Consider the following 20948-nt stretch of genomic DNA (forward strand, 5'->3'; position numbering starts at 1 on the left):
TAAGGAAATGAGATTTCTTGCCCTCTTACGATTTTTATGAAGTGAGATTTCTCCCAAAGAAAACCATATCATATTCATATTAATTGGAGACAAATCCAAGAAAAGTCTGCAGGTGCCATTACACATGCACAAGGGAAAAGATGCTTACATCTAATAAAACCGCACTCATTCAAAGCCCACTAACTCTAGTCTCTAGATCATGAATACGCCTTTTAAAGCAACACATGAAGGCAGTAAGGTTCATGGTATATGGTCATATACAATAATATGGCATATAAGGTACATAATAACATTCTTCACTTATGACTATGGGCATATTCACGCCACAAATCTAACGCGTAGTTATCAATTACAGACTCCAAATAGTCACCACACTTGCTGTAGCTTCAATCACCCCACAATCATAATTCAAAATGTTACAAAAAAACAGGGGTATGGTTGTAGTATTAACACTAAACACTACCATATTTATATGCAGCGGCTGTCTTTATACTCATCTTTCCAATTGTTGCGAGCAAAACTCTCAATTGTTGTCCGCGAACAGCAAGTTTAGCTGACAAGCTATGATGTTGTCGTTACACCAACAACTACATTGCTCACCTAGAAATGTAAAATGGTATTGTTAATGATAAGGTGGATAACTTGGGAGTGAAGAAGCCAATAAATATAAATAGAAAGGAGGTTAATCATGACGGAAAACTTACCAACTTGCCACTCTCATCGACAGACATTGGGTTTTGGACGACAACAGTTTGATTTTGTGAACGAGCCTTGGCCTAAAGCAGATATGACCACATTTCAGAAATCAATTTTAGTCAAATTAGAAACTAGTAAGTAAGAAAGGAACATGCGGCAGACTTATGAACTCACAGTTGAAGAGGATCCTGAAGCAGGTGTAGCAGTGCCGTTAGGAGGGTTCAAAGATGCATGGGCTCTTCCATCTCCTGCCTGCAAAAAGATGCATATAAACACATGAAAACTGAAATTCCTTATCATATTCATGTACGCATGTTGTCTAGTCTCCCTTGTCAATATTATTATTATTACAACTCTCCTACTATCTTATTCTTGGGAAAATGGTTCAAAACACACCCAAACTATGGGCGAAATTGTTGTTACACATATGAACTTTGCGGGGGTCCTATGACCCCCCAGACTTACTTTTAGTATATTTTTATGGGTATTATTTGCTTGGTCAGACCAACAAGTAGACGAACGTACAAGAGGCGCGTGAGGATGGACTTAAAATTACTGTAACCTATATTTATTCACCACGTAGCAATCAACTTATGACTTATATTTTTATTTTTTTCATTAAATATTCCAATGTAGCCGTTGTTCTTCACTAAAACCTCCATCAAAGACACATTTCCCACTTTGAAAGCTCAAAATCGTTGAAGAGGATTGAAGAGGTCAGCTTTGATTATTATTTTTTTAAATTTTTTTGTCTATATTCGTGTTTAGGGCTTCTAATTTCTTGGCCGATTTTTCCGTATAAAATTAGGGTTGGCTATGGAAGAGGTAAAATTGGATTTGAATAAGACTTGTATAGACAATGAAATCGTCAATTGATGGAAAGGTTGAATCCGAAAATCTAAAATACACACCCACCAAAATGCAAGCAACAACTTTGAATCAGTTGGTTCAAAGTAAAAGATTTGTGTGATTAAAGTTGAATCTGTGAGAATATGAAGATGAAAAGTCGCTAACCTATTTTCCCCCCTTTCTAACGTTTTCATTGACTAAGATATTTTGTAAATGCGCGTGTAGGTAAGCGTTTAAGTTTGAGTGGCTTTCTAGTCTGACTAAGAAAATAATATCCATAAAAATATACTAAAAGTAAGTCTGGGGGGTCATAGGACCCCTGCAAAGTTCATATGTGTAACAACAATTTCACCCATAGTTTGGGTGTGTTTTGAACCCTTTTCCCCTTATTCTTCGATTCTATTAGTACATGTTGTTTCCTTAGTTTTAGTTATCATATTATTTGTTGTTGCTACTGTTCTTTTCTCCATTATTTTCTACATAGCTTCTTCACTACTGCATTTTCTTTTCTTACTGATTTTGATATGCTTTACTTGAGTCAAGGTCTATCGAAAACCACCTCTCTACCTTTGGAATGTAGGGGTAAGGCTGCGTATACACCACCTTTCCCAGATCCCACTTGTGGGATTACACTGGGCATATTCTTGTTGTAATCAGGTATGTATGCAAATAGCCTAAGCAATCGACTAGTCACCAAAAAGACTTGATTTTGCTTCCTTACTCTGCCACTTACCCCTTTTTTTGCCACAATCTGTGATATCAATAACTTCTAAAATTTGCAACAAAATGCTCAAAATAAGTTTGCATTTAAGTGGGCTGATGATGCTGATATCACAAGCTCAAGATCAACTTCCCTTCCAACATAAGCTTCTCCATTAAACTTCCACAAGGATTAAACCACTCTACACTTTGCTTTATTTGAAGTCCTCAAAATGTGTCGAAGATTTTCAACTTAATCTACTTGCTTTATAATCCATGATATGTAGCAAGGTTAATCTCTATAATCTACTGATTCCTATAGGTTCAGACTATAAGTGGAGAAGGAAGAACCAGACAAGAGCAGCCTAAACAGAGACAAACCCAACCAATCTCCCTGAGTTTGAATGACTCAAGAATTGGCTATTTTGAAGCATCAACAAGACAACAACTACATGTTTACTGTGTTAATTATTCCCTTCTTATCTCCTTCAATTCCGATCATCCTAATCTCAATAAATCTTACTATTTACATAAAAGGTTTAATATTGTGATTTTAATTGATTTGCATCACCCTAAAGCAACAAAATAAAAAAATTTACCCACACTTGGTGTTTACACCAACCAAAACATGCAAGACACGTCTTTCATTCACCCATTTTATCACTTATTTACAGTTAAGTAATATATATTCTCACTTTAAATTGTGATTAAACTACGTCAATATGGTGGTTGGTTATTCTCAGATCCTAACAAGGTAAGTAAATATTATACTACTCACTAAATAGAATTCTCATTACCAAAAGCACAATTTTAAAATTCATTCCTCTTTGTTATTTTACTTCTTTAACTATATGGACGAAGCATCAGCTAAAATTTTAACCAAAGATCAAAAAGAAAAATGAATCATCGTACTCACATTAACATTGGTAATATAATGGCATACTGCACATTTAACCGATGGAGCTCCACATGGATACATCAGCATCATACGGCAGTTCCCGCAGTAGACATGAGCAAACTGGTTAGGACCTGAAGATTGACAGCACAATTATATGTCATCCAGAGAGTTCTTCGAGACAAAAATGGCAGAAGAAAAACAGGGTAACAAGAAACCTAAGCTCTATCTAAGGTACAAATCCTCAAACACAAACAACTCATCTAGCTCTTTACCTTATAAAATTCTAGTGAAAGATAGAAAAGGCAAACGATTTAGGAATAATCCCCTTAAAATTCAATGCGTTAGAGAATACTATCTCATCTTAAACATCTTTCTTTACAGCTTAGCTCTAGTAAAAAGGCACCTGATTTTGCACATAACATTAGTGCCCAATTAGAATTGTCACACTACATTTCTTACTTCTTGGTATGGTCGACCTACAAATGTTGTTGCCTTCAGGACCACCATCCAACTTTAAATCACGTAGCTTCTGACCAAGGGAAAAATGAAAAAAAATATTCCCAGCACTATAAACAAGATAGAAGACCTAGGGGAAAAGAAAATTTTGAGTTTGGAAAGGAAAGAGCACAATTCACTATACAACCACTCTGATTACTCATGTATAGATTCCAGTAATATTTACTTAAAACCACAAAAGACATATAAACAGACTAGTCCGTGACATATAAGAAGTGTGCTTGGAGAAAAATGCATACACCAAGTTATATCCACCAATTACCAGTCATAAACTAAGTTCTCTTCGCAAATTACAAGTGTGCTGCAAAATGAAGCAGATATGACCAAAAAGTAAAGCTGATGAGAAGATATAACAGCAGATCAGATATATCTTATGTGAACTGGCTACTAGTTTACAAAGAGCACCAGATCAGGTAATTATTTTCGAGGAACTACCAAACTCAAGAGAAATCAATTGGAGTTACACCTACCTGTCAGGCAAAACTTCTGATTAAATTGAGCCTCAATATGAAAAAACATTACACAAACATACAATAATGAAGTTTTTTGGTGATCCCATAAGCATATGCCACTAAGTCTGACAAAGACATAAATTTATACAGCTCCCTTCCCCCAAGGCAAAAGATTGAAGAGCTCGAAAGTTGTGAATTTCAGCTGGGACCAGACCACACTCTAAACTCATAAGTCATAACTTAGTTCAACTAAAAACACAATCATACCGAAATGTTCACTTATGTACTACATAGTTAGATCATCAAAGTAATGTAACTCTTCCAACAGATTTTTTTCATGTAATACAAGAATAAAAATGCCGATATCTCAATTTGAGATCTCATATGATAAACTTTTGATGAGTATGTAGGAAAAAGATCTCATATGATAAATGAAAACAACTGAAGCTCAAGCTTAAGTGGATAGTATCAAAAGCTAGATTCATATTATACTCAAATGAAGGAAACATTGCATTCCAGCAGAGAGACACTAGATTTTCATAACCAGACAAACATTAGTCTCTGAAATCAAGGAAAGGGAAGTTATAAACTGTACCTGGGACAAGGTTCACCGTATGACAGCAGGAGCATCTCACACTGTTCGCTCCACGTGGATGCATAAGTAATGTACGACAACCTCCACATATCAATTGAGCCATTTCCATTCCTGAGAAAGGTCACAATTTAAGCAACACCTTCGAGTAACAGAACACAACGACAACTACACTTCAATCCATGTCAAGGCAAAACAACAACAACAATAACTACATCTCAATCCCAACAAATCTATACACTAAGCCTCCCCAAAACCTAGCCCTCCGTATGGCATTATTTACCATGTCACCATCAAGCATAGCATTACTATTAGATATACTCAAAATGTTTAAGTACACTAATTTTCCTTCCTAACAACAATCTTCTAGCAACAACACTTATCATCAACATGGAAGGGGGCCTTAATCCAAACAACAGCCACACAAATTTGAAAAAAAACTGTTCTTATAACAACATCAGAATCAAGAAAAGCACAGATACCAGGTGGTGGGACAGGGGTGAGTGCATTGCACACTGCACAGCAGACATTAGAAGCTCCTCTGGGATAAAGAAGCATTGTCCTGCACCCACTGCACATCAACTGACTCTGCATATCTGCAGAACAAAAAACATTAACCAAATAGCCATGTCAAGCTCACAAACTAAATTGCAAACTGATCTTTGAGTTACAGTTCTCAAAATTGTAATAAATCTAAAAGATCCATCCTGAAACAATGAACTTTGTCTTAACAATTAAGGTGGCTGTGTTGAGACAAAAAGGTTTCACCTTTGAATCTGCTTGAATGTCGAATCGTCTGAGTTAGAAGAGCTTATTTCTGCCGATCCGTGAGGTAAATTTATTCTTCCTGCTTGACAAAATGAAAGAGAACAATAAATACTTTTCTTCAAGAAAGTTCCTTTCAGTAATATTCATCCAATGGTTAAAGCTACAATCTTTTTTCTCAGGATTCACAGATTATATGGACAAGAAAAATTCTTATATCGAGTTTTTCGTGCTAAGACGGGTCAAACACAAATCATACAAAAAATTGTTTAATCAAACACCCATAACCATGAGTGTGGCTCATCAACCAGGTCCAAATCTCAGCAAAGGAAGAAAAAGCTAGGTGATTTCTTGATAGTTGAACCTAAGCTAACCAAAAAGAGGGAAAATAATCACCCTTGCCCCAAATTCTTCCTACCAACAAACCAAAATTTATCCACAATCAATTACACCCATCACAAACATTCTTAAACAATCAGGATTATAAAAGTAAATATATCATGTTTACACTACCAGATGAAAAGGGAAAAACCCCAAGAAATCGGATAAAGAAAAAAGCAATTTTCTTACCAGTCAATGAACAAATCTGGAAGATAGGGTACCCCTCTATTATATATATATCCCCACACAAGAAAAAAAAAATACAGTAAAGGGTACTTGAGATTGTCTGAAATGGGTTGGAATTCAAATGGAAATCTGAGCGAAAATTCCGACAGAAATTGGGTAATTCAAGATTTCCAAAGATTGGTTTTTGGATATTTTTCTTACATCTCCTTATTCTTCTTGTTAAATTTTGGGAATAAATGCCTTTTGACTTGTCTCAAATGAAATAAAATAAAACAAATCATTCCATTCAATTTATTTATTTTACTTTTTTTTTTCATAAAAAAAAATTAATTATAATTTTTCATATGATATATTTAAAATTACAAGATCATAGGTGAAACTATTTTAGGCAAAGGATAATGCGTACATATGCTTCGCCGAAATTTATATGGTGTATAGATGTTAGATGTGTTATCTATTAAAAATATATATATATTTAATTTTATACCTTCTTAACATAACTTAGAAGAAAATTTGTTCATCGCTAGTCAAATTCTTTACTTTGCTGCTACGTAAGATTGAAAACATTTTAGTATTATTTTGTATATCTTTAGTTTTTATATTAAAAGATTCAAAAAGGATAGTACTATTTATTTTTTAAATTGTGTTAAAGTAAAATAGAACAAATAAATTGAAACGAAAGAATATAAATATCAATTAAAAATACAGTTATTATTAAAATAAAAATAAGAAAAAGGCTTTTGAAAAAGGAACAGACAGAGTATTGCTCTAAATTTTGTAACTTATTTGTCAATAAATTTAATTCAACGCGTTAACTTTTATTTTCTAATAATAATGTTTCCTTTTGTTGACACCAAAGATTTCTACATTAGAAACAAAAATTAAAAAAATTAAAGAGAGATAGAACCGAGTGAGGAGATTTTGTCAACACAGAAAAATGATGGCGATAGATTAGTTTAATCACAAGATATGTCATCGGGTCTTGTCACGCAAAATTCAAATTCAAAATCTTTTTAATATAAAATAAATAAATAAATAAGATAAACTAATTTAATCTTAAAAAAATGACAACGATAGATCTTTAATTTCTACTAGAAAAAATTATTGTCATTTTTAAAACTTAAATTCAATTTTTTTGATTAAACATTAATCATATGTATTCTAGTTATCCCATCAGAGTTCTTAATAGTTGATTCTAGATTTCATTTATCATCTAAATATGTGCACACTGGCGTAACTACGGTCATATTAGATACACTTTGTCGAAAAATTATATTGTATATATATATGTTAAATTCTACCTTTTTTTAAAATAGTAAACAAATAAAATTAAACGGAAGGGGTAATAACATAATTTCAACAATAAACGGAAAGAGACCGAAACTTACACATAAATCGCATTCATTGAAAGCGCTTTATGGCTTTCTTTGTCAACTCAATTAATGTTGAGTATAAAATGAAAAAATAATTATTTTTTCTCAATATGATAAAAGTAATAAATAAAAGAAATAAATAAATATATTTAAAAAATAATAGACCAATAAAGTTAAACAAAAGGGGTAATAACGTAATTTCAACAATAAATGGAAAGAGACTTAAACTTACACATAAATCGCGTTCGTTGAATGCGTTTTATGCCTTTCTTTCTCAGCTCAATTAATGTTGAGTATTAAATGAAAAAATAATTATATTTTCTCGATATGATAAAAGTAATATCATCAAGAAAAAAAGGGTAAGAAGAAACCTAAGCTCTAAGGTACAAATCCTCAAACACAAACAACTCATCTAGCTCTTTACCTTGTAAAATTCTAGTGAAAGATAGGACAGGCAAACGATTTAGGTATAATCCCCTTAAAATTCAATGAGTTAGAGAATACTCTCTCATCCTAAACATCTTTCTTTACAGGTTAGCTCTAGTAAAAAGGCACCTGATTTTGCACATAACATTAGTGCGCAATTAGCATTGTCACACTACATTTCTTACTTCTTGGCATGGTCAACCTACAAATGTTGTTGCCTTCAGGACCACCATCCAACTTCAAATCACGTAGCTTCTACCAAGGGAAAAATGAAAAAATATATTCCCAGCACTATAAACAAGATAGAAGACCTAGGGGGGAAGAAAACTTTTTGAGTTTGGAAAGGAAAGAGCACAATTCACTATACACACACTCTGGTTACTCATGTATAGATTCCAATACTATCTTCTTAAAACCAAAAAAGACACATATAAACAGACTAGTTAGTGACATATAAGAACGTGTGCTTGGAGAAAAATGCATACACCAAGTTAAATCCACCAATTACCAGTCATAAACTAAGTTCTCTTTGCAAATTACAAGTGTGCTGCAAAATGAAGCAGATATGACCAAAAAGTAAAGCTGATGAGAATATATAACAGCAGATCTGATATATCTTATGTGAACTGGCTACTAGTTTACAAAGAGCACCAGATAGGTCATTATTTTCGAGGAACTACCAAGCTCGAGAAATCAATTGGAGTTACACTATCTGTCAGGCAAAACTTCTGATTAAATTAAATTGAGCCTCAATAGGAAAAAACATTACACAAACATATAATAATGAAGTTTTTTGGTAATCCCATAATCATCTAAATATGTGCACACTGGCGTAACTAAAGTCATATTAGATACACTTTGTCGAAAAATTATATTGTATATATATGTTAAATTCTACCTTTTTTTAAAATAGTAAACAAATAAAATTAAACGGAAGGGGTAATAACATAATTTCAACAATAAACGGAAAGAGACCGAAACTTACACATAAATCGCATTCATTGAAAGCGCTTTATGGCTTTCTTTGTCAACTCAATTAATGTTGAGTATAAAATGAAAAAATAATTATTTTTTCCCAATATGATAAAAGTAATAAATAAAAGAAATAAATAAATATATTTAAAAAATAATAGACCAATAAAGTTAAACAAAAGGGGTAATAATGTAATTTCAACAATAAATGGAAAGAGACTTAAACTTACACATAAATCGCATTCGTTGAATGCATTTTATGTCTTTCTTTCTCAGCGCAATTAATGTTGAGAATTAAATGAAAAAATAATTATTTTTTCTCGATATGATAAAAGTAATAAATTAAAGAAATAAATATATTTAAAAAATTGTAGACTAATATAATTAAACGGAAGGGGTATTAATGTAATTTCAACAATAAATAGAAGAGATTGAAACTTACACATAAATTGCATTCGTTGAATACGTTTTATGTCTTTCTTTCTCAGCTCAATTAATGTTGAGTATAAAATGAAAAAATAATTATATTTTCTTGATATGATAAAAGTAATAAATGTATTTAAAAAATAATAGACAAATAGGATTAAACGGAAGGGGTAGTAACGTAATTTCAACAATAAATGGGAAGACACTGAAATTTACACATAAATCGCATTACGAAAAAATAATTATATTTTCTCGATATGATAAAAGTAATAAATAAAAGAAATAAAAATGTTTAAAATAGTAGACTAATAAAATTAAACGGAAGGGGTAATAAAGTAATTTCAACAATAAATGGGAAGAGACTTTGAGTATAAAATAAAAGAATAATTATTATTTTCTCGATATGATAAAAGTAATAAATAAAAGATATAAATATATTTCAATAAAGTAGACAAATATAATTAAATGAAAGGGGTAACAACGTAATTTTAACAATAAATGAGAAGAGATCGAAACTTACACATAAATCGCATTCGTTGAATACGTTTTATGCCTTTCTTTCTCAGCTCAATTAATGTTGAGTATAAAATAAAAAAATAATTATCTTTTCTCGATATAATAAAAGTAATAAATATATTTAAAAAATATTGGACTAATAAAATTAAATGGGAAGAGACCGAAATTTACACATAAATCGCATTCGTTGAATGCGTTTTATGTCCTTCTTTCTCAGCTCAATTAGTGTTGAGTATAAAACTAAAAAATAATTATCTTTTCTCGATATGATAAAAAGTAATAAATTAAAGAAATAAATATATTTAGAAAATAGTAAAAAAATAAAAGTAAACGGAAGGGGTAATAACGTAATTTCAACAATAAATGGGAAGAGACCGAAACTTACGCATAAATCGCATTCGTTGAATGCGTTTTATGTCCTTCTTTCTCAGCTCAATTAGTGTTGAGTATAAAACTAAAAAAATAATTATCTTTTCTCGATATGATAAAAGTAATAAATAAAAGAAATAAATATATTTTAAAAATATTGGACAAATAAAATCAAACGGAAGGGATAATAATGTAATTTCAACAATAAATGGGAAGAGATCGAAACTTTCACATAAATCGCATTTGTTGAATGCGTTTGATGCCTTTCTTTCTCAACTCAATTAATGTTGAGAATAAAATGATTTTTTCTCTCGATATGATAAAAATAATAAATAAAATAAATAAAATAAAAATAAAAATATTGGACTAATAAAATTATATGGAAGGAGTAAATACGTAATTTCAACAATAAATGGGAAAAGATCGAAACTTACACATAAATCACATTCGTTGATGCATTTTATGTCTTTTTTTCTCAGTTCTATTAATATTGAGTATAAAATGGAAAAAAATAATTATCTTTTCTCGATATGATAAAAGTAATAAATAAAAGAAATGAATATATATAGAAAATAGTAAACAAATAAAATTAAACGGAAGGGATAATAACGTAATTTCAACAATAAATGGGATGAGTCTGAAACTTACACATAAATCGCATTCGTTGAACGCGTTTTATGCCTTTCTTTTTCAGCTCAATTAATGTTGAGTATAAAATGAAAAAATAATTATCTTTTCTCGATATGATAAAAGAAATAACTATATTTTAAAAATATTAAACAAATAAAATTAAACAGAAGGGGTAGTAACGTAATTTCAACAATAAATGGTAAGAGACCGAAACTTACACACAAATTGCATTCGTTGAATGCGTTTTATGTCTTTCTTTCTCGGCTCAATTAATGTTGATTATAAAATGAAAAAAAGAATTATCTTTCATATGATAAAAGTAATAAATATATTTTAAAAATATTAGACAAATAAAATTAAAGGAAAAAGTACTCATTAACACTTATTTGGTAAGAATTTCCGACAAATTTGAAATTCAAGGAGTTCCGCGAAATCAGCCCTTATTCAAAAATAACTTTTAAACGATGAATTTTAATATTTAGCATATTTTAAACGAAAATTAGGGCAAAATGTAAATGAAAAGTAAAGGAAACAAAGATTAAAACTTACTTGGTAAGAATTTCAGACAGATTTGAAATTTAATCGACCAACTTCACGTCTAGAAAAACCCAAATCCAGAAGGAGTTCCGCGAAATCAGCCCTTATTCAAAAATAGCTTTTAAACAATGAATTTTAAATTTAAAAAATTTAATTTTTGCAATATTAATTTATCTAGGTGGCTATTATTTATCCAGGTGGAAATTCACATCACCACTTTTGCCAGCTGTCGCGCACATGTAGTCACAATAGGAGCAGGTGAACGAAAAAGGTGTACGCGACGGAGGAATAAACAAGTTCGGGGGGGTAATTAAAACGGAATTTAGTTTAGGTGTACACCGTATAAAAAGCTTCAAGTTCAGGGGGCAATGAGTACTTTTGCCAAAATTAAACGGAAGGGGTAAAAACGTAATTTCAACAATAAATGGAAAGAGACTGAAACTTACACATAAATCGCATTTGTTGAATGCGTTTTATGCTTGACAATAAAATGAATTTTTTGTTTTATCTTTTCTAGATAAGATAAAAGTAATAAATAAAAGAAATGAATAAATTTAAAAAATAGTAAAGAAATAAAATTAAACGGAAGGGGTAATAACGTAATTTAATAATAAAGTAGGAAGAGACCAAACTTACACATAAATCACATTCGTGAAATCGTTTTATGCCTTTTTTCTCAGCTCAATTAATGTTGAGTATAAAATGATTATTTTTTTTTTTATCTTTTCTCGATATGATAAAAGTAATAAATAAAAGAAATAAATATATTTTAAAAATAGTAGACTAATAAAATTAAACGGAAGGGGTAATAACGTAATTTTAATAATAAATAGGAAGAGACCAAAACTTACACATAAATCACATTCGTGAAATCGTTTTATGCCTTTTTTTCTCAGCTCAATTAATGTTGAGTATAAAATAAAAAAATAATTATCTTTTCTCGATAAAGTTTTTGGTTAAAATCATCCCTGAAATATGACTTAAACCTAAAATACATCATTGTGTTATATAAGTGAACAAAAAACATCCTTGCATTATCCAAAAAGTTGCAAGATTCATCCTTATGTCTATTTTTTTAAGAAAGTCACACCACCAACAAAAAAATGTGCCAAGTCGAATAAATATATGTACACATGGTTAAGCTAGTCAAGTTGGGTGATTTTTCTAATTTTTAGAAATTGAGGGTTTAAATCATATTTAGACAAAATATATTAAAATTCTAAATATTCTCTGTAATAAGTATGGTCAAATACAACTCTAACTTCAAAAATTTCAAATAAAGTAATAGAGTATTTTGTATCTTCATAACTAAACACCTACGTAATTTCACTAAATTTCTAGCATTTCTGTACATTTTATAAAATGTGAATTGCATTGTATATAACGTACATACGTACTAAATATTTTTTTAAAGAAAATCTCTAAATAGTTGGGCATAATATTTTTAGAATGAATTTTTTTACATAATTTTTCTAACCATCGGAATCTACTGTATAAATATTTCAAGACTTGTATATTGTTGCAGGTCAATTTACTTGATGATGCAAAAAACATATAAACTAACAACACACATAATTTAAATTCTGAAAATGAAAGATTCATTTCCTATTCATATCCTTATTCTTTTTAGGTAACTTTGATCTTCTCGTCGTGACTAAAACATGACCAAATTAATTTTTTTTATTGGTTCAATCAGTTTCTTAACAAAAATATATTGAATGATGATTCTTGTTTTTTTTTGGATAGTATAATAATATTTTCTGCTAACTTAGATAATATAATGATGTATATTAGATTTGAGTCATAACAATGATTTTAGAAAAAAACTTTGACAAATATTATTTAGTCATACAATTTGTTATTATTTGAAAAAACAGAAGGCATCCCTTTTTTTAAAATTCAATCTTCATAATAAATTATTACTACCAACTAATACAAATTAGTTTCTAGAGAAAAAAAATAATCTTGAAATTGTACGTTTACCAATACCATCCAAAGGTAACATTGAGATTTTTGTGAAAGGATCCTTTGCGGGAAGCTTCGCAGAAAGATCAAAGATTTTCATGACCCCATAACTTCCTCAAACCTCTAACAGCTTCGAATTTCAAACCCCATCAATCTGGTAAGTACCCATTTCTGCTTTTGAGCTATTTTTGTTCTTGTCTTGTACGAAATTCCAAGACTTTTCGATGTGTTTTGGTGAGTTTCAGTAGTTTTTAATTGAAAACTGAGGATTATGGTTCTTGGGTTTTCGATGCGTTTTGCTGAGTTTCAGTAGTTTTTAATTGAAACTGAGGGATTATGGTTCTTGGGTAATTTGAAATTTTTGTTGACAAATGGAGAAATCTGATGGGTTTCTCATTAGAAAAAGTCCACGACTTCGTGGGGTGTTCAATCTTGTGTGTTCCCTAGTCCTTATGTTTATGTTCTACAACCGTGAAGATATTGTGAGCAATTTAATTTTAAAGAAGTCATCTTTAGTTTCTAGTCAGTGGCACCCAAGTAGTAGATTTGATGGTTATTCTTCCCATACACGAGTGGTTCGTCGAGGGATGTTAGAAGTAAACGGGTCGGATGCTGATGATTTGGTGGTAAAAAAGCCTCAGTTATGTGCAGGATTGTTTGATCATGTGGGGTTTAAAAGTAGTTGTGACTTCTTGAAAGTTCACCCGGATTGCTCGTCTGGAGGGTTCTTTGATTACCTTAAGTTCTATTACTGTGGTTGTAATGGAAGTGCGTGGGCGTTTGCAGTATTTGGTGTCTGGCTTGCTGCATTGTTCTATCTTTTGGGTAACACTGCAGCTGATTACTTTTGTGGTTCGTTGGAGAAACTGGCTAGCTTGTTGAAGCTATCTCCTACAGTTGCTGGAGTTGTTTTGCTCCCGCTTGGTAATGGTGCTCCGGATGTATTCGCGAGTATTGCTGCGTTTGTAGGAAGTGGTGCTGGTGATGTTGGGCTTAACAGTGTTTTAGGTGGGGCTGTGTTTGTTACTTGCATTGTTGTGGGTGCTGTTTCTCTTTGTGTAGCTGATCAGGATGTTCAGGTTGACAAAAAATGCTTTATTAGGGATATTGTCTTTTTCATTGTAACGCTGATGTCACTATTATTGATCTTGATTGTTGGTGAAGTTAGTGTGGTAGCAACTATCGCATTTGTATTGATATATGTTGTTTATGCGTTTGTTGTTGCTGCTAATGAGATTTTGAGGAAGCATGCGCGAAGATTGAGATTGGATGTTGTTACCCCTTTGCTTCCTGTAAGAGGAAGTATATTTTCTGAAGGGACTCAGGAGGAGGATTCTGTTTATAGCTCTTTGCTTGACGTTGAGACAGAGGACAATAGCATACAGTCACATGGTTCCTTGCCTCAGTGGATGTGGGCATCCAATGTGGCAATATATTCTAATCAGTCATTGAGGGTGCATGATGGGGAAAGGCCTTTGTGGGGTTGGATTGACGAGGGTGTAGAAGTCAAGAGCCCATCATTTTCCTGCTCTCAGCTCTGCTCACTTCTAGAGTTGCCATTGACTGTGCCAAGACGATTAACCATTCCATTAGTTGAGGAAGAAACTTGGTCAAAACCATACGCTGTAGGCAGTGCTACTTTAGCTCCTTTTCTTCTTGCAGCTTTATGGAATACTCAGGATAATGTGAGTTACCTAGGCAGAAGTGTTGCTATAGTTCTTGGCATTTCTGTTGGTTGCACATTGGGTATACTTGCATACAAGCATACAAGAGCTGACCGTCCACCACAGATGTTTTTGCTTCCATGGGTTTTGGGGGGTTTTATTATGAGTATCGTTTGGTTTTATATGATTGCGAATGAATTGGTGGCGCTGCTGGTTGGATTGGGTGTTGTACTGGGGGTTAATCCCTCGATTCTTGGGCTCACTGTTTTGGCTTGGGGCAATTCAATGGGTGATCTGGTCTCAAATGTTGCTTTGGCGATGAATGGTGGAGATGGTGTGCAGATTGCTTTATCTGGATGCTATGCAGGTCCCATGTTCAATACACTTATTGGATTAGGAATCTCATTATTCCTTGGTGCCTGGTCAGACAAACCTTCTTCTTTCATACTTCCACGGGACAGAAGTTTGTTTTACACCATATGTTTCCTCATGTTTGGTCTTCTGTGGGCCCTCGTTGTTCTTCCCAAAAATGACATGCGCCCTAACAAGATGCTTGGTGTAGGCCTTATCGTCATCTATTTGGTATTTCTGTCTGTTAGACTGAGTAGTGCGATGGGAATTGTTTCATTGTTTGGGCTTAGTGACTAATTGTTGCATATTCAGAAAGGTTAGCATTGAAATCATCTGGACTTGAGATTCAGATTGTCCCACTTCACTTACTAGTGAGCTTGATTTGTATCTTCAGCATGGGACAAAGTTCTAATATGAGGAGCTTGTTATGCTCATCAATGATGTATTCTACTGTACAAATACTCATATAGTAGGTGCTCTTCGACTCCTTTCTAGAGCCTTCTTCTCTCTGTGTTGCATGATCTTCATATTGTTTGTATTTCTGTAATAAAATTTCTTTTCATAGAATAAAAACTTTCTTCCGGTGCAATGAAATCTGAAACTAATTAGTTGATGGTATCTGTTTTGGTCAATGAGCAGCTAGATGCCTGCTTCACTGAAAAGATGGCAAAACAAGTTGTACATTGAACAAGCTGATCACCATTTCCTGTGGAGACATTATAAGTGCTGTTGGACTAGAAAATGATTTTGTTTTGGGAGAATTGGTACTGGTTTTGTTTTCTGTAGAACTAATGTGACTGTTTGGATTTAGTGTTTAATAAGCTTTGGGTTTGCTTTTGGGAGAATTATTGTTTGATTTCTTTTATTGGAAAATAATACCACTAAAACTCAAAACATTTTAGAACATTTTTATATGAGTATTTAATCTTTATTTGATGCTAAACATATTTTCAAAGAAATGGGTTTTGTGAGAAAATTAAATTCAGTTAAAGATATACAAATAGTGACTAAATTGTCACATTGTCGGGGTCAAGTGAATCCACCTTTCAGAACTACAAAACAAACGTGGATTAAGGCTTGTAGTTTTGATTTAGGAAAACATGTTTTATTAACAAACCAAAATGGTTTGGTTTCTAGCCAAAGTTATGTGGTACCATCCTGGTTTTTGGTGTCCTGCGGTGCATATTGGTTTTACCAGTGGCAATGAAGCTGGTGCAGTAGGTGTGTCAGTGGGATCCTATTGCTGTACGAGGCCCTCTTCTTCTTGTCATATCAAGGGAGCATGGCTCTATTTCAGGCTCATGTGGTAAACGTGGTGTTCACTTAGTGACTGCAGGATGTATAAGTTGAAAGAAGTGTAAAGTTTGGTTTCGAGTTCTTTGGTTTCCCATTGGTGCTATTGTTGCTTGCAAAGTACAATATGTTGTGTCTTGAGTGCTTTCAGTGAAATGTCGTTAGTAGTTTCTTGAGGAATTTCATGGCTGTCTCTGCTCTCCAGTGGTTTCATGCTCCAACGTATCTGCTGTGTAGCATGTCAGTTCTTCCTGATTATACAAAAATTATAACCTAATGTCACAGTGAAGGAGAGTTTAAACCACTTTGAATCATGCAATACCTCTATGTTCTGTGCGATTAATTAGTTATTCCAAGTGGAGTGTTACAATATGTTGAAGTAGATGGCAACTTTCTGGTTCAGTCTCTTTTTCGTCTCATTTATGACGTTGTCTTTATTGACCAGAATTGTTCTGCCAACTGGTCTAGCCACCACAATTTGGCAGCATAATACTGATCTTTCTCTTGATAAGTTGAGATCATTTGATTGATACTACTCGAAGTTAATGTCAAAAATATGTACAACTATGTGGAGGCTTGAACACCATTACTATAAATTGTCCCAATCGCCTATATACACGCGATTGCTTTATTACACTGAAAAGATACATGAAAGTAAGGACATTTTGATACAGCAAAAATTTATTGAACCGCTATGAAATATCATTTCAGTCTATGTATTCTAAAAAAGGCACAAAGGTATGATTTTCAATACTGCCCTGTTCAACCACCACATGAAAATGAGACATTTGGATACATTCCTACATACTTGAACACTCCTAGAAATGATATTCTGTTCCTTAGATGCCATGTGTGCAGAACAGGCATAGGTATGGTATGATCTGCCATGCTGTCGTAGTTGGCTTGCCTACCCTCTATGTGCTCTTACAACTAACAGTTGTAAAAAAATTCCGCAACTTGCTTCATGTAACTGTTGTTTGTGTCTATAGTTGCTTTCTCTTACGTTACAATTATGTTTTTTTCTTATTTTTCGTATGCACATTTCTTCATTAAAGCTCACGATTTAATTGTGCTTTGCACTCAATTTCCAGAAGATTTTGGCTCCTTTTTATGCCTTTTGCCTTTGATAACACCAGTACATGTCTTGGAGTATCTGTGTAGCATCTCTCATCTGTTTTATGTAGACTTCACATGTTATGTTGTTTTAGTTTGTTCGATAAACCACCAAGATAGATGAGAAAAGAGAGTGCCATTTTAGATACGATGCGTGAAGACTGTTCCAAGTCCATGTAGAAGTAGTTGGTCTCCATTTATGGACAATCGATCAATTATAAAAGGAAAAGCTCCTGCATGTTTCTGAGTTTCTTAAACTTTGGTTGGTAGTATGCTTGCTTGGATAAAATATGATCTGGAAAAGAGCAAAAAAACTAGAGTCATTTCTGGAAGACTGACCAAAACTTTGCATCCAAGTAAATTATAGTACATTGTGATTTATGTTATTGCCTTTAGACTGCAAATGCTGGACAAGTGCCATCTACTCTTTTCATCTCGAGTACATCAGGTAAAATCTTCTTTACTTTCTCAATCTTCTACGAAATAATTTGTCTGTGTGAGATGGTCCGTTCTAATAGTGACACCTTAGTTACTGGTTCTATGTTGAGTTGTTAGTCTACTCGATTTGTCGTTGCTCGTTATGCATGGTGGCTTTAGTCTTTTTTTGCAGATGCTGTTGGAGCAGTATATACTGGCCTTGACCCTTGTAGCTAACATAGAGTATAGAATATATTTTTTCCACTAGTATGAGTTTTAGGCATATATAGTTTATGATGATCGATAGATCTACTGTTTCCAGCTTCAAAATTTGTGGATAATGGGTCCGCTCCTTTACCCTTCTTCGCTTAAATACTACACTTGTTCCGATGAATCAAAACTAAAACTATAAGGCAGACTGTTACTGCAACATGTATCGTGCTTGTACCTCTTTTCTAATCTCCCTATGTGCTACCAACTGTCTTTCTTACGAATTATCTGAACGGGTCGATCCTCCTATCCTGTTTGTTTTTTCAACTTATCTTGCTTAATGGAAAAAAAATGTTATAATGAGAGTTAGAAGTATAAACATTAATAATAATTTGAACGAAAATAAAAACAAAAACCATATCTCTTCATCTCTTGTAGTAATTTTTCTAAGGCTGGTCGTTTACTATTTATTTATTTATTTATTTATAATAGTAAAGTATATATAATATATATCCTTAAGCAGTCACGTATAGGGCATGGAAAAAAATTAATTTTTGAAAGTTAAAAGGGACTTTTTTAAAAAAAAAAAAAACATGAGTTAGGTTTATTCGAAGTTTTTTTTAAAATAATTTTGTTTGGTGGTTAAGTATTCTAGAAAGCTGTTAGTTGGTTTGTCTTGACCTTTAATATTTTCAAGTTTAAAGGAGTCTCTGTTTCGGAAATTGTTATTCTTTTTTTTGAAAAAAAAAACTATATAATAAATTTTCTCCTTTTTCCTACTTGTTCAACATATTTAAAAATATATTTTCTCCTTTTAATTAGTCATTTAATAAACTAAAAGATATAATTATTTTTTTCTTTCGATATATATTTACCGTTATCCTGGAGTATCCATTTATGTTAGTTGCATAAGTCACATTCTATTAATGCAATTTGCACATTTATAAATTCCCACAAAATTAACTTATCAATGGAATCTTTTGCCCAGAATTACACATTCTTTGGGCAAAAAACAATGTTTAATACGATTAATGTCAACCATTTATCATCAACGAATGTCGTGCAGTAAATGAGATTGTTCCTTCATTATTCATAGGTCTCGAATTCGAGTTCTGAATATTAAAAAAAAATTTGATAGGGAGCGCTTCCCCTCAAATGAGGACCTACATAATATGAATTCAAAATAATCAGAGTTCAATGTGAGTACTGAACATCGGATGAAAACAAACAAATTTCAACCATTTGACTTTCATTAGAGCCCTTCCCTAGCCATAATCTCCTCTTTCTCCAATCTCTAAATCACCCCCACCCCCCCACTCCCCCTCCGTATGATCCTATTTTTATTTTATTTTTAATTATGAATATATATAAGGATTAAGGATACATGTTACACCTAGATGGGAAGCATGTTATCTATAAATAAAAAAAATCGATTTAAATTAATCGAACTTCAAAATAAATATCGTACGTGAGGCCTCCCTCACCCCACACACACACCAAAAATTGACTGCCTTTCTGAATAATTATCTCCTCCTTATTTTTATAAAATATATCATGCTTAGCTAGCGTTTGGCTCCAAGTTTTCAAATATTCTCGGCAAATTATATTTGGGTTTCACCATGTGTTTGGTCCCAATTTTTCTCAAAAATATTTGACTATTTCAAAAAATATGATTTATATCTATACGTTCTAAAAATTATTTAAAATATTCATAAATTTATATTATCATTTTGTAGTGAATATGTTCAGTTAAAAAAAATCTTATAATATAATTGATAACAATCAACAATAACAAAATAACAATATAAACAAGACAATATATTAATCGCATACTCAAACTTGTCACTGATTCAGTTATATTTATAACTCATTAAACACAAATTGTTCTGTTTTCTCAATTTTATCACTCAAATTAGAACTCAAACTTTTCCGGAAGAGGTAGTAACAATTATTAGTTGAAATTAATAAATAATGGGTATTTTTTATAAAATATAAAGTTTGGGTAATTTTTGAATTTTTTCAAATTTCCAAATATTAGAACTTGGCCCTTGAAACTTGGGATACTTGACAAATATATTTGTCAAGTTATATGACCAAACACCACTTCCAAGTTTTTTCCAAATTTTCTCCAAATTTTTTTCAAGTATTTTTTAGGCCAAACGGATCCTTAAACTGTTGACAATGAAAATTTTCTAAGAGCTAGCCTCATGGGACTAAGACCTGCTAACTATTTTCAAAAGTTTTAACCATAAAATAATTTTAGAAAAGAATAATAAAGCACAGGAACTAGAGCTGTCAATATGGGCTAGCCCACCCCATCCAGGCTAATCCATACAGGCTTTGATATTTTATGGGTCAGGCCGGGCTAGCCCATTTTTGGTATGGGCCAAAAAATGGTCGGCCCAGGCCACAAGTACGTGGGCTACAGGCTTGCCGGGCCAACCCACTTTTTTTAAAATTATATATTTTTTATAATTATTAAAATAAATTATAAATTATAATTTAAAAATATTATCATAAATATCGACAAAACAATATTACATGGTGTTAATGTTACTACTTGTTAATCAAATCCACAAATAAAATTATCTTTATAATATTTATTAAGGTTTTTTCAAATAAAAGTATAAATATCTAAATAGAAATATTAAC

General features: G+C 32.2%; 2 protein-coding genes and 1 long non-coding RNA gene across 5 annotated transcripts; 2 read left to right on the forward strand and 1 right to left on the reverse strand.

Annotated features, from left to right (window-relative positions):
* Positions 1-172: 172 nt before the first annotated feature.
* LSD1 (protein) lies at positions 173-6302 on the reverse strand. Of its 3 annotated transcripts, none has more exons than XM_006352967.2 (8): positions 6038-6302; positions 5471-5549; positions 5185-5298; positions 4706-4816; positions 3161-3273; positions 871-948; positions 705-776; positions 173-600 (listed from the first exon to the last, which is right to left on the reverse strand). In XM_006352967.2, the coding sequence occupies exons 3-8, from the start codon at positions 5294-5296 to the stop codon at positions 562-564; spliced, it is 525 nt and encodes a 174-aa protein (XP_006353029.1). In that variant the 5' UTR covers positions 5297-5298; positions 5471-5549; positions 6038-6302; the 3' UTR covers positions 173-561. The 3 variants fall into 3 exon arrangements, with proteins under 3 accessions (XP_006353029.1, XP_006353030.1, XP_015166652.1); XM_006352968.2 differs by having other exon boundaries at positions 5471-5552; XM_015311166.1 differs by lacking the exon at positions 6038-6302 and adding an exon at positions 5981-6020.
* Positions 6303-13193: 6891 nt separating this feature from the next.
* On the forward strand, positions 13194-16108 carry LOC107061606 (uncharacterized). Its single transcript, XR_001474104.1, has 2 exons — positions 13194-13405; positions 15903-16108. It is a non-coding gene; the product is annotated as an uncharacterized lncRNA (long non-coding RNA).
* Positions 13404-15849, forward strand: LOC102578334 (cation/calcium exchanger 4-like). The gene has a single exon (XM_006352969.2). It carries the CDS (start codon positions 13620-13622, stop codon positions 15558-15560), a length of 1941 nt encoding a protein of 646 aa, XP_006353031.1. The 5' UTR covers positions 13404-13619; the 3' UTR covers positions 15561-15849.
* Positions 16109-20948: the final 4840 nt, after the last annotated feature.

The sequence above is a fragment of the Solanum tuberosum genome, unplaced genomic scaffold (genome assembly GCF_000226075.1).
Source record: "Solanum tuberosum cultivar DM 1-3 516 R44 unplaced genomic scaffold, SolTub_3.0 scf00141, whole genome shotgun sequence".
Taxonomy (NCBI): Eukaryota; Viridiplantae; Streptophyta; class Magnoliopsida; order Solanales; family Solanaceae; genus Solanum; species Solanum tuberosum.